General features: G+C 36.0%; 1 protein-coding gene across 1 annotated transcript in view; it reads left to right on the top strand.

The window, feature by feature from the left end:
- YTHDC2 (YTH domain containing 2) overlaps positions 1–12,368 on the top strand; it is a 99,801-nt gene that overhangs the window by 18,081 nt on the left and 69,352 nt on the right. Inside the window, exons 6-10 of the mRNA XM_006886680.1 lie at positions 1,400–1,502; positions 2,663–2,819; positions 5,192–5,299; positions 9,853–10,001; positions 11,617–11,752. Of these exons, the coding sequence (XP_006886742.1) occupies positions 1,400–1,502; positions 2,663–2,819; positions 5,192–5,299; positions 9,853–10,001; positions 11,617–11,752 (653 nt within the window). The remainder of the gene's footprint in view (positions 1–1,399; positions 1,503–2,662; positions 2,820–5,191; positions 5,300–9,852; positions 10,002–11,616; positions 11,753–12,368) is intronic.

Raw genomic sequence — 12,368 nt, 5'->3', positions numbered from 1 at the left:
TAAGTATTCAATAAATGTTATATGTCACTGAGTTGGAACTGACTCATAGCTGACCTTCTAGTGGGTTTTCAGAGGCTGTAAAATGACACAGGGGAGATTGTCTCTCCTCCGTTGGAACAGCTGGTGGATTCAAACTGCTTGTCTTTGCAGTGCAACTCCTTACCACATGGCCACCAGGGCAACCTCAGTAACTGTTAGTGACTTAATTTATTAAGTAGTTGTAATAATATGAAGGTGCCTTGGTAACACATTGATTACACACTTATCTGCTAATATGAAGGTGCCTTGGTAACACATTGATTACACACTTATCTGCTAATTGAATGGTCAGTGCCATTCTGCTTCTGTAAAGATATACAACCTAGGAAACCCTCTTTGACAATTGTACTCTGTTGAGATTTGCTGTGAGTCAGAGTTGACTTCAAGGAAATGTGTTTGTTTTGGGGGGGGGAGTTTTAGAAGTTGCACTAGTAATATCTACTTGGAAGTGTATTATTTCTTGGTGTCTTCATTAATTCGTATATGTTGTTGTTATGTGCTGATGCACTGGAACCAACTTGAAACTGAGCCTCCAAGTGAGTTTTTAGATGCTGTCAGTTGCATAAGGGGAGACTGCTTATGTTTCTCTTGCACAGCAGCTAACAGGTTTGAACTGCATGCTCTTGAGTTGGCAGCACAATTTCTTAACCCACTAGGCCACCAAAGTTCCCTTGTTTGTATATATGACTCACTTATGTACTTTTGTACTTTTTCCCCCTAAGTAAAAATATTAGTCTTATTTTTTTTAAATCTCTTTAGGTTTTTTTGACAAACAGATCATTTAATGAATAAAAGCTGTTAGAAGGTGAAACCTGTGAGAGCTAGAACTCAACACAACTGCCTTGGTTTTTCTAATCTGAAAGTTTACTATCTTTGACAAGGCAGAAAACGTGTCTGTTGCTTGTTTTAGAGGAAAATATTTACCTTTTTTTCTCTAACAGGTTTCTGCTTTACAGTTCCCCGGTTTTTGCAGGCTTTATTTTAATAGAGTTTATTAGGCATAAACTATATTTCAGATTACTTGACTAATAAACCATACATACCAGTACACTAATAGACACCTTCTCTAATTGCTGTCAAGTGGATTCTAACTCATAGCTCACTATTCAGAAGGTTTCCAAGGCTGGAAATTGCAAGGGAGGAGATGGCACATCTTTCTCCGGTGGAGCAGCTGGTGTATTTGAACTGCTAGAGAAGCACAATTTTTGGGTTAACAGCACAACTCTGAGGACTATTCTAGCAGAACTGTGTATATGCTATTATAGTAGTAACATTGATTAAAGCACCTATAAGAGCAGTGATCATATTTTAATTCCATGGAAGATTTGTAGTTGCCACTTTATTCTGATTTTTTCCAAAGAGTTTCTCCAAAGACACTTCTGACATTTTGCACTAATGGAGTATTGCTTCGCACATTGATGGCAGGAGATAGTACCTTGTCAACTGTGACACATGTTATTGTGGTAAGACTATTGTTTAATTTTCCATATAAAACTTAAACTGCTTATTAATACATGTGACTATAATTTAAGAAGCAACTGCATTTTTATAATCATTTATTATTTTGAATGAGATAATGAAACTATTTTTTTATTGTATATAATTTTTAATGTGACACTGATGTGTCAATTGTGATAATGGTTTCCCATGGTGGACAGTGTTTGGTGGAGCTTGGAAGCAGGAGTGGCATCCACTTGCCTCCGGAAACTCTATGATCTTGGAGAAATGATGAAAGTTAAACAAGTATTCAGGTCTTTTGTTCATAGGGTCGCTATGAGTCGTCTATGACTCAACAGCACTTAACAACATATAATTATTAGACATGAGTATTTTATATTAACTAAGGACATTCTTATCATTAGATTTATTGGTGAAATAAAACAAACATGTCATTTTTAAAAATGTGCATTTTACATTAAAAAATGTGTAGTACACTTAGAATTTTCCAAAAATAGCAAAAGTTTTCTTTTACTTCTGTACTTGATCATTTGATCTCCTGGTATTCTATATTTCTTAGTGTTACATAGTTCAAAAATCACTAAACGTCATGATTAAGTTGCTAATAAGTTAACTACTTATAAGTAGGTAGAAAAAGGTGGTTTAATAACTCCTTATTAATTATTTATTTGGTACAGTGTGTCAGAAAAAGAGATTCAGTTTTATAAGGTTGCAAAAGCAAACTTGGAAATGTATTTGTTCTGTGTTTCATATTCTTTATGGCGTTATACAATATGATGGATTTTGGGGTGAGGGAAATTGGAAGAATCTGGTCTGAAAAACAATGTGTTTGAATTTTGTAAATAAGCTCATATAATAAAAAACGAAAAAATGCAATTGGTAGTAACAGAAGCACATTTAGATAGGTTTTACTACTATTAAAACTATTAAATTAGACTCTACTAATATAGAATATAGTATATTATAGGGTTAAAGGGGCAGAATTTTGTTATTAAGAGTAGTTTGTTAATTTGATTGTTTCTAGATTGTTTATAATAAAAATTGTTAACTAATATTGAATGGCATTCACATTTGAATATAAACTCAGAACAGCTCCAATATTTTGAAGACTTAGTAATTTATCATACGTTAGGTGTTAACGTGGTTTTATCTTTGTTTCTTACAGGATGAAGTACATGAAAGGGATCGATTTAGTGATTTTTTACTTACAAAGCTAAGAGATTTGTTGCAAAAGCACCCAACTTTGAAACTAATTCTTTCCAGTGCTGCATTGGATGTGAATCTCTTTATAAGATATTTTGGAAGTTGTCCAGTGATATATAGTAAGTTTAAATTGTCAGATTTCTTCTAGAATTTTTATGACAAATATTTATTCTAATATAAATTGGGAAGTTTTCTTTTGTGATTTAAATGAAAGTTTATCAATCATACAGTTTTCTTCATTTAATCGTTCATACACATTTTGTTTGAAAATATTAATGACAATAATTAATTATAATATCTAATCCCTTATTGTATGTTACCTTTCCTTCATCCACCTTACTAAGAATCTATTATCTAATTATTTATTTTACTCAACTTGTGAAATATTTTTAAGTAGGATATTTGTGTCTTCTGACCTGCCTCATTACAGCAGAAACCCGCATTCACTGTTGTTGAGTTGACTTATACTCATCATGACCCTCCATTAAGTTTCTCATGGAAGAAGATGGCCTCATCTTTCTCCCCTGGAGTAGCTCATGGGTTTGAATTACCGACCTTTGAATTAGTGGCTCAACACTTACCTAGTATGTGACCACTCTTAATAGTTTCATCTTTTGTAAGGATAGATTTCTAAAACATGGAATTACTGTCTAAAAGAGGGTATTTTTAATTCTAATAGCTTTTGCCTCCAACTTTTTTCTAAAGACTGAAATAAGTCCTGTTTCTATGTGTATAGATGTGTTTGTGCACATTTACCAGCATTAGTCTGACAGTGATAAAACTGCCAACCTTAATATTAAAATTTTAGGGAAAATGAAATTTAAATTAACTTACATTAGCTTTTTAATTAACTTAAATTTTCCTGTAATAGTTCTGTTTGTTGCCTGTGCCCCTCCTTGTTTTGTTTTTAACTACTCAGATGCTATAATTTATTTGGCACCATTATCTGTCTAATCTATTTACACGATAGTCTGCACTTTCTCAGTCTTTAAAGGCTTTCTTGTCTTTTGAATGATAAATATTGGCATTTTCTATGATTATTTAGTTGATTCTTTTCTTTCCCCCACTTATTGTTTCTCTCTCTTTTATTTTTCTTCTTTTGTATTTTGTGCTGCACTCTACTAAACATCAGAGATGCATTGTTGTCTCCCCTGGAAGCTCTCATTCATTCATGCCTTTAGCTTCTAGCTTCTCTGTCACTGATGACTTTATTTTCAGTTTGAATCTTTATTTTCAATTAATATTATTTTCCAGAATTAAAATTTTGTGTACTGAACACATGACTTACATGTCTTGTAGATAGCTTACTTTCAGACTGGCTCTAACAGTAACAGAACGTTACTTAGATACTTTTGTACTTGGGATCAAAAATGTATTTGTCTTGTGTTGCCTGTGTTGATTAATCCTACCATCCTTGGCACTTATACTGCTAATTTATAAAAGTATCTTAATTTCTTGAAACATTCTTGAGTGATCAAGCACATAAAACCTAGTCATCTGCTGAAATAACGGGTCTTCTTAATACCTCACATCATTGACATGTCATAACAAGCTATTATTCCTGAGAAGCAGTGATGTCAGTTTGAATACTGACATGCATCTGATTCAGGCAAGGGACTTTTCATTTACTTGCTATGCGTCTGAGAGCTGGACAATAAATAAAGAAGAATTGGTGCCTTTGAGTGGTTGTGTTGCAGAAGAACACTGAATGTTGCATGAAGTGCCAAAAAACCAAACAGATAATGTCTTAGAAAAAGTGCAGCCAGAGTGAAGCTTTGTCTCCACATACTTTGGACATGTTGTTAGAAGAGACTGTTACTTGGAAAAGTGAATGGTCAGTAAAGGAGAGGAAGACTGTCTATTTCAGTGAGTTAGATTGAGACTTGACACACTGACTGCGGCAGTGGTTTCACCTGTGTTAACTTTACTCCCTCCCATTATATGGGGTTTACTCATACTGGTTTTTTTCTTGGTTTTTTTTTCCCCCCTGCATTGCACGCATGTTTCTTTCCACATAATCTAATTATTTTCTCTTCTTTAGTGCTTATTTTCTCAATGAACATGCTTTTCTGGCTTAATCAGTCTTCTTTTTATTCTTACATTTCACTGTCTTCTGTTTCTCTCTTCATAGAACTTTTCACAACTCTTAATTTTATATTCTATAGGATTAGGTTACTGGCTATCTCCCCTGCTTGCTTACAAGCTTCAGGAGAGTAGGAGGTGAGGCTGTTTGTCTGTTTCCCATTTGTATTTTTAGTACCTAGAATTATACCAACATGGTACAGTTAGTAAACAGGAAAAAAATGAAAAAGAAGAAAATGAACAGTTGTTTAAAATAAGTATAAAGTTATATGACAATGATATTACTTGAAAAATTAATTGAATTATGAAGTTGCTTTGAGATTTTACACTCAGACTTTAATTTTGGAGTCTTTTGTTTTTATATGAATTATCTAGGATGCAAATTTACTGTTTTTAAAATTCTGTTTAGTACAGGGAAGACCATTTGAAGTAAAAGAAATGTTTTTGGAAGACATTTTAAGAACTACTGGGTATACAAATAAAGAAATGTTAAAGTACAAAAAGGAAAAGCAACGAGGTAAGCTTTTTATTAAAAATACCCTAGTAAAACCCACCACCACAACCCGAACACATAAATTTTGGTAGTATTTGAAGTGTTCTAGTCTTACGTTCGCACAGGAAGGGATTGCTCATCCTTTTCCCATGGAGCAACTGTTGTACTGAACCTCATGCCTTAGGGATTTCAGCTCATCTTCTTAACCACTAGACTACCAGAACAGAGTGTGGAAATTATGCAACAATCTCATTAATATCACATGCAAGGAAAATACTGTTGAAGATCATTTAAAAAATGTCTAGAAGAGTACATAGACAGGGAATTGCCAGACATTCAAGCTGGATTTAGAAGAGGTTGTGCCACAAAGGATATCATTGCTGATGTCAAGTGGATCCTGGCTAAAAGCAAAAAATACCAGAAGAATATCTATTTGTGCTTTCTTGACTATGCAAAAGCATTTGACTGATTTGACTGTGTGGATCATAACAAATTATGGCTAACATTAAGAGAATGGGAATTCCAGAACACCTAATTGTACTCAAGCAACATTTATACCTAGATCAAGAGACCATAGGGAACACTGCATGATTTAAAATTAGAAAGGGTGTTTATCCTTTCTCTATACCTATTTAAGCTGTATTGTTGTTTTGTGTTGCTGAGTCGCTTGCGAGTCATAGTGACCCTATGTACAAGAACCCTAAACCCTGCTGTATCTGTGCCAACCTCATTGTCTCCGACACACTTACTTCCACTACCCCAATCACTGAATTGATCCATCTCATTGGAATCTTCCTCTCCTGTGCTGTCCCTCCATTATCCCAAACATGATGTCTCTCTCCAAGAACTGGTCCCTCTTTGCAACATGCCCAAAGGATGTCAGATGAAGCTTCAGAACCCTTGACTCCAAGGAGCATTCTGGCTTCCCCCTCTCCAGGACAAACCTGTTTGTTCTTCTAGCAGTCCATGGTATATTCAATACGCTTCTCCAGCACCACAGCTCAAAGGCATCAATTCTCTTTCTGTCATCCCTAGTCACCATCTAGCTCTCCGATGCACAGCATGTAATTGCAAAGACTAGAGCCTGGATCAGGCACACCTTAGTCTCTAGCCTGACAGTCCAATGTCCCAGACGATCTGTTCTGCATATGGATTGAAAAGTTATAGAGACAGAATACATCCCTGGAGGACCACCTTCCCGATTTTGAACCATGCAGTGTTTCCTTGCTTTGTTCTAATGACTGCCTCTTGGTCCAAGTATAGGTTTTACATAAACACAATCAAATGTTCTGGGATTACCATTCTTCTCAGAGTCAGCCACAGCTTGTTGTGATCCACACAGTCAAAAGCCTTTGCATCGTCAATGAAGCACAGATAGACATTCCTCTGATACTCTCTGCTTTCTGCCAAGATCCATCTAACATTAGCTACAATATCCCTAGTACCATGACCTCTTCTAAACTCAGCCTGCACATCTGGCAGTTCTCTGTTGACGTGTTGCTCCAGTTGCTTTTGGATACTTTTCAGCAGAATCTTGCTTGCAGGTGATACTAATGATATTGTTCGATAATTTCTGCATTCTGTCAGGTCACCTTTCTTTGGCATGGGAACAGATATCGATCTCTTGCACTCAATTGGCTCGCTGTCTGTCCTCCAGATTTCTTCGCACAACTTAGTGAGCATATCCAAGGCAGCATCTGTTTGTTGAAATATGTCAGTTGGTATGCTCTCAGTTCCTGGAGCCTCGTTTTTTTGCCAATTCTTTCAGAGCAACATCCTCCTTCATCACCACAGGCTCTTTCTTGTACATTATCTCATGAAATTCTGTGTCAATTCCTTCTGGTGTAGTGACTCTATTCTCCTTCTATGTTCTTTTAATCTTCTTGCATCATTTAACTCTCTACCCAAAGCATCCTTAAGTATTGCCCCTCGTAGCTTGAGTTTAGTTTTCACCTCCTTCAGCTTAAGAAACACTGAGCAAGTTTGACCTTTTGATTTTCTGACTCCAGCTCTTTGCACATTTCATTATACTATCTTGCTTTGTCATCCCGAGCTGCCCTTTTTAAAATTTTCTGTTCATCTCTTCAATATCTTGATGTCTTCCTTTAGCTTTGGCTTCTCGGTGCTCTAATGCAATATTCAGAGTCCCCTCTGACATCCAACTTGATCTTTTCTTCCTATTCAGCCTTTGTAATGATATTTTGCATTCTTCATGGATAATATTCTTGATATCTTCCCACAGCTCTTTTGGTCTTCATTCATTGGTGTTCAAAGCCTCAAGCCCATTTCTGAGATGATTTTAAAATTCAAGTGGGGTAGAGTTAAGGTTAAATTTTGGTTCCTGTGGATTTCATCTGTATGCCGAGCAAATTATTTGAGAAGCTGGTATCTATGAAGAAAACTGTGACATCAGGATTGGAGGAAGACTTATCAATAACCTTCATTATGCACATGACACAACCTTGCCTGCTGAAAGTCTGGAGGACTTGAAGTATTTGCTGCAGAAGGTTAAACAGTGCAGGCTTCAATCTGGATTGCATCTCATTGTCAAGAAAACAAAAATTTTTTACCACTGAACCAAAGGTAACATCATGATGGATAGGAAAAGGATTGAGATTGTCAGTGACTTTATTTCCCTTAGATCCATAATCAGTACACTTAGTACCAGCAGTCAGGAGATCAGGAGATGTATTGGGAAAATCTGTAGTCAGGGACCTCTCCAAATTATTAAAGATTAATGATGTAAATTTGAGCACTTCGGTGTGCCTGATGAAGACCATGGTCTTTTCCGTCACTTGCTGTGCATCTGAAAGCCGGATAGTGAATAAGATGACAGAAGAGTTTTTGAACTGTTAGCATTGGAGAAGAGCACTGAATATCCTATGAACTGCCAAAAGAACCAACAGATATGTCTCGAAGAAAGTGCAGCCAGAGTGCTCCTTGGAGGCAAAGATGATGCAGTTTCATCACACATACTTTGGGCATGTTGCTGGGAGAGATTATTCCTTGGAAAGGGCAATCATCATGCTTGGGAGAGAGGAGAGGTGGTGACAGAGAGGAAGACTTTCAACCAGAGGGATTGACAGAGTGACTGAGGCAGTGGACTTGAGTGTCTCAGAGATTATAAGGATAGCATGGGACCAGGCCAGTGTTCAGATCAGTTGTTCAAGTTCTACTTTCTAATTTAAGCTTTGAAGTTCAAATCTACGGAGAGAATTTAAAGTGGAAATCAGAGTTAGGGTATCTATAATAAAAGATTAACTACTATTTTAAGGGGCAGAAGAATGTTTAAAAATATGCTAGGTGCTCACAGCATACATGCCCTAGAATGAGTAGGTAATATGGGAGTGAAAAAAGTAGCATATAAGCAAAGATGTGATGCTATCTGAAGCACAAATGTTAAGTTTTAATATCTTGGTTGCATCTGTACTTTGATGTTAGCATTTTCTTTGTCTACTAATGCTTTTCCTATAATGATTTATATTATATCTTGGCATTCGAATTGGAATTTAGACCTCTTCTACTTTTAGCTGTTTTATTCATGAATGACAACTTGGCTTTAAGATTTGGTTTCCTCATTTGTTCTCAATGTATTTGGACAAATACATTAAGACTTTATATTTTGGATTCTTGAATTTCTTAAGAGTATAGCTACTAAAATCTATTTCATAAACCAATGCTGCATCACTGATATATAAATTATAAAACTACCAGATCTTGATGAAATTGTATATAATTTGGAGGCAAGAGTGATGAGGCTTCAACTCACATAATTCATGCACATTATTAGGATGGGCTGTTCTTTGGGGAGGACGTGATGCTGGGAAGGGTGAAGAGTTTGCATAGGAGAGGAAGACCCTCAACCAGGTTTATTGAAACGGTGATGCTACAGTGGGCTCCAGTGTGTTAGCAAGTGTGAAGACGGTACAAGTTAGGACAGGTTTCAGATCTTTTATTCATAGGGTGGCTATGAGTCGTTCTCGACTCAGTGGCACCTAATGTGTATATGTTGAACCTTAGAAGTTTTTTAAACTAGTGAAATGGTACTCATTTAGTTAACAGTTTGCTACAAAATGTTGTGAGAATATTAGTCTCTAATATAAAAAAATATAACTAGAATATTCAAATTATATAATTACTTAGAAGTCAACTCTTTACTGCTAGATTAAAAAAATGAATTTTTAAAGTAGCGTCCTATATTATTATTATTATTCAGTGTAACACATTTTATTGAATGCTCCTGATTAATATATTTTTAAAAGTATTAAGCTGAAATTAAGACTAACTTTTAAGTACTACCTTTGAACTCAAACTATTGCTTTTGAATCAGAACTAATTCATAACTAATGTACATTGGGTTTTCTGAGATTATAAATCACATGAGAGGAGATTGCCCATCTTTCTTCAGTGCAGCCTCTGGTGGATTTGAACCACCAGAGAGATGCCACCTTTGGGTTCCCAGCGCAACTCACTAAAGACTATGTTCCCAGAGCTTCCTCATTTAATTTTTTTTTAAACAGACAAATACACTTCAAAAGCCAAGATTTTTATATCTTTTTATTTGCTCATTTCTTTAGAAGAGAAGCAACAAACTACTCTGACAGAATGGTACTCAGCTCAAGAGAATACTTTCAAACCTGAGTCTCAGAGGCAGAGAACTGTACCAAATGTGACTGAAGAGTGTGACTTATTGGATGATGGTGGTGATGCTGTCTTTAGTCAGTTGGTAAGACCTCAGTGGGTTTGTGGTAATATTTTGAAGGTTATGTAAAAGAAAACTTTATGAGATTAAAATTTTTTCACTTGTAATTAAAGGGTAGTTCTTTTAGCTTATCTTTGTGATATTTTTCAGAATAGACACTTTTTGAAAAATTTTATTTTACAATTTTCATGAACATTTACAGAGATTTTGGATTTTCATTCATTCATTGTTGCACTTTTTTCTTTACCTCCCTGCCCCCAGTTTCCTCTTTCTTTGAAAAGCAAAAGATAAACTTCTTAAAAAATTCAATCCTCTCTGACCCCGACCCTTCCCCCCCCCAGTCCCCGCACCTCAGATGCACTCCACTGTACAACCTTAATTCTGGATTCCTGTGATTATCATAATATGCTATCATGTATCACTTTTAAACTGTTCTCTTCCTCATCTGTTTCAATTCACTATACATAATCTATCCAGTTTTTCTCAGTCTTACCCCAATCAGAATAGACACTTTTTAGAAAAGGAATTTAACTGCTTTTGAGCAATAGAAGGTATGTTCTGAAAATAAGCTTACAATTTTCTAGTAGTGAAAAGGTTAATTGCGCACAGGTGACTGAGCTTTCAAAAATACTTTTGAAGAGTGGTTATTAATTGCTGTCCATCATAGAGAAGATTCTTTTAGTTCAATGAAAAGTATTTTGACTATATAAATTAGTGATTCCTAAGGTTGACTGCATGTACGTATCACCTGAGGAGAGTTTAAAGCACTATGAAGTTAGGAGTCTGGTTCCTATCACCAGAGGTTCTAAATTACTAGTTCTGGTTTACTACCCCATGTAAGTTAAAAAATGTCCAGGTGATAGTTTTCTGATGCATATTTGGAAGAGAGAACCGTTGGTGCAGTGTGTGGTTTGGTAAGATTAGATAAAAGCCCCTTGTTGGCAAGCTTTTTCTCAGAAGATGAATATAGGAAAAAGAATGTAGAAGTAATAGTTTGTGATGAAATCATAAATGTTGTTGTTGTTGGGTACCATTGAGTTGCCTGTGACTCACAGCAACCCTGTGTACAACAGCCCTAAACTTTCCTCTATCCTGTGCCAATCTTATTGTCTCTGACACACCTATCCCCATTACCCCAGTCACTGAATCAGTCTGTCTCATTGAGAGTCTTCCTTCCTGTGCTGTCTCTCCCCCCTCCTCAGCATGACGTCCCTCTCGAAGGACTGGTCCCTCCTTGTGGCATGTCCATAGTATGTCACTCGAAGCTTCAGAATCTTTGCCTCCAAGGAGCAACCTGTTTTAATCCTCTCCAAGACAAACCTGTTTGTTCTCTTAGCAGTCTATGGTATATTCAATACTCTTCTCCGATACCACAGCTTAAAGGCATCAATTCTCCTTCTGTCATTCCTAGTCATTGTACAGCTCTCGGATGCATAGCAAGTGATTGCAAAGACAATGGCCTGTATCAGGTGTACCTAAGTCTCCAGACTGACATCACTGCTCCTCAGTACTGATTTTTGTCAAAGCCTTTATGATTATATATGTATAGTTAACAGTTCTTGTGGATTTATGACATTTGTCACATGTGAGTGTTAAGCTGTTATATAATTTCTAATATTTGTATTTATTTGTTTTAAAGACAGAAAAAGATGTGAATTGCCTGGAACCTTGGTTAATAAAGGAAATGGATGCTTGTCTTTCTGACATATGGCTGCATAAAGATGTTGATGCATTTGCTCAAGTCTTCCATCTTATTTTAACTGAAAATATCAGTGGTAAGTTTCATTTATTTCAAGACTCATTTGCTTATATTTTTGGTTCACAATTAAGAATTTGTTATTTTGCTTACGTATGTTACTCAAATTCAGAACTCAGGATCCAATGAAGATAATAGAATAAATAAATTTTGTATTATATCAGGAATTCTAAATCTGTATATCCACATAGTTTCTGGAAGTCTGTGAAACCATGACAGTAATGTGCAAAATAGATTTGTTTGCTTTTTTAAACATGGTTATATTTTTACTTCCCTACTGTTACTTTGGATTTTATGCATTTGGCTAGCAGTAAGCCTGGTTCATAGGCCTGGGTTTTTTAAAATTCATTTGGGCCCTCGGGTCTGCAGCCCTCCGGCCTGGTATTACTGTGTTTGAAGTGAACATTTTTCTAAGTGGTATAGCACTGCTCTGTCATTTTGTTGTATTGAGGTAACTTGGGATTGCTGTGCCGTTGGTGTGTCAGATACCATAATGATTACACATGGTTGACAGTTTTGGGTGGAGCTCCCGGATTAAGACAGGCTTGGAAGCAGGAGTGGCATCCACTTCCTAAAATTGCCTCTAGAAACTCTATGAACTTTGAAAAACGAAAGTAATTATTGGACAAGGTTAA

This window comes from Elephantulus edwardii, unplaced genomic scaffold (genome assembly GCF_000299155.1).
Source record: "Elephantulus edwardii isolate Elephantulus edwardi_28Jun2011 unplaced genomic scaffold, EleEdw1.0 scaffold00050, whole genome shotgun sequence".
Taxonomy (NCBI): Eukaryota; Metazoa; Chordata; class Mammalia; order Macroscelidea; family Macroscelididae; genus Elephantulus; species Elephantulus edwardii.
The sequence above is the reverse complement of the archived record's forward strand: the minus strand, read 5'-3'. Positions and strand labels throughout refer to the sequence as shown.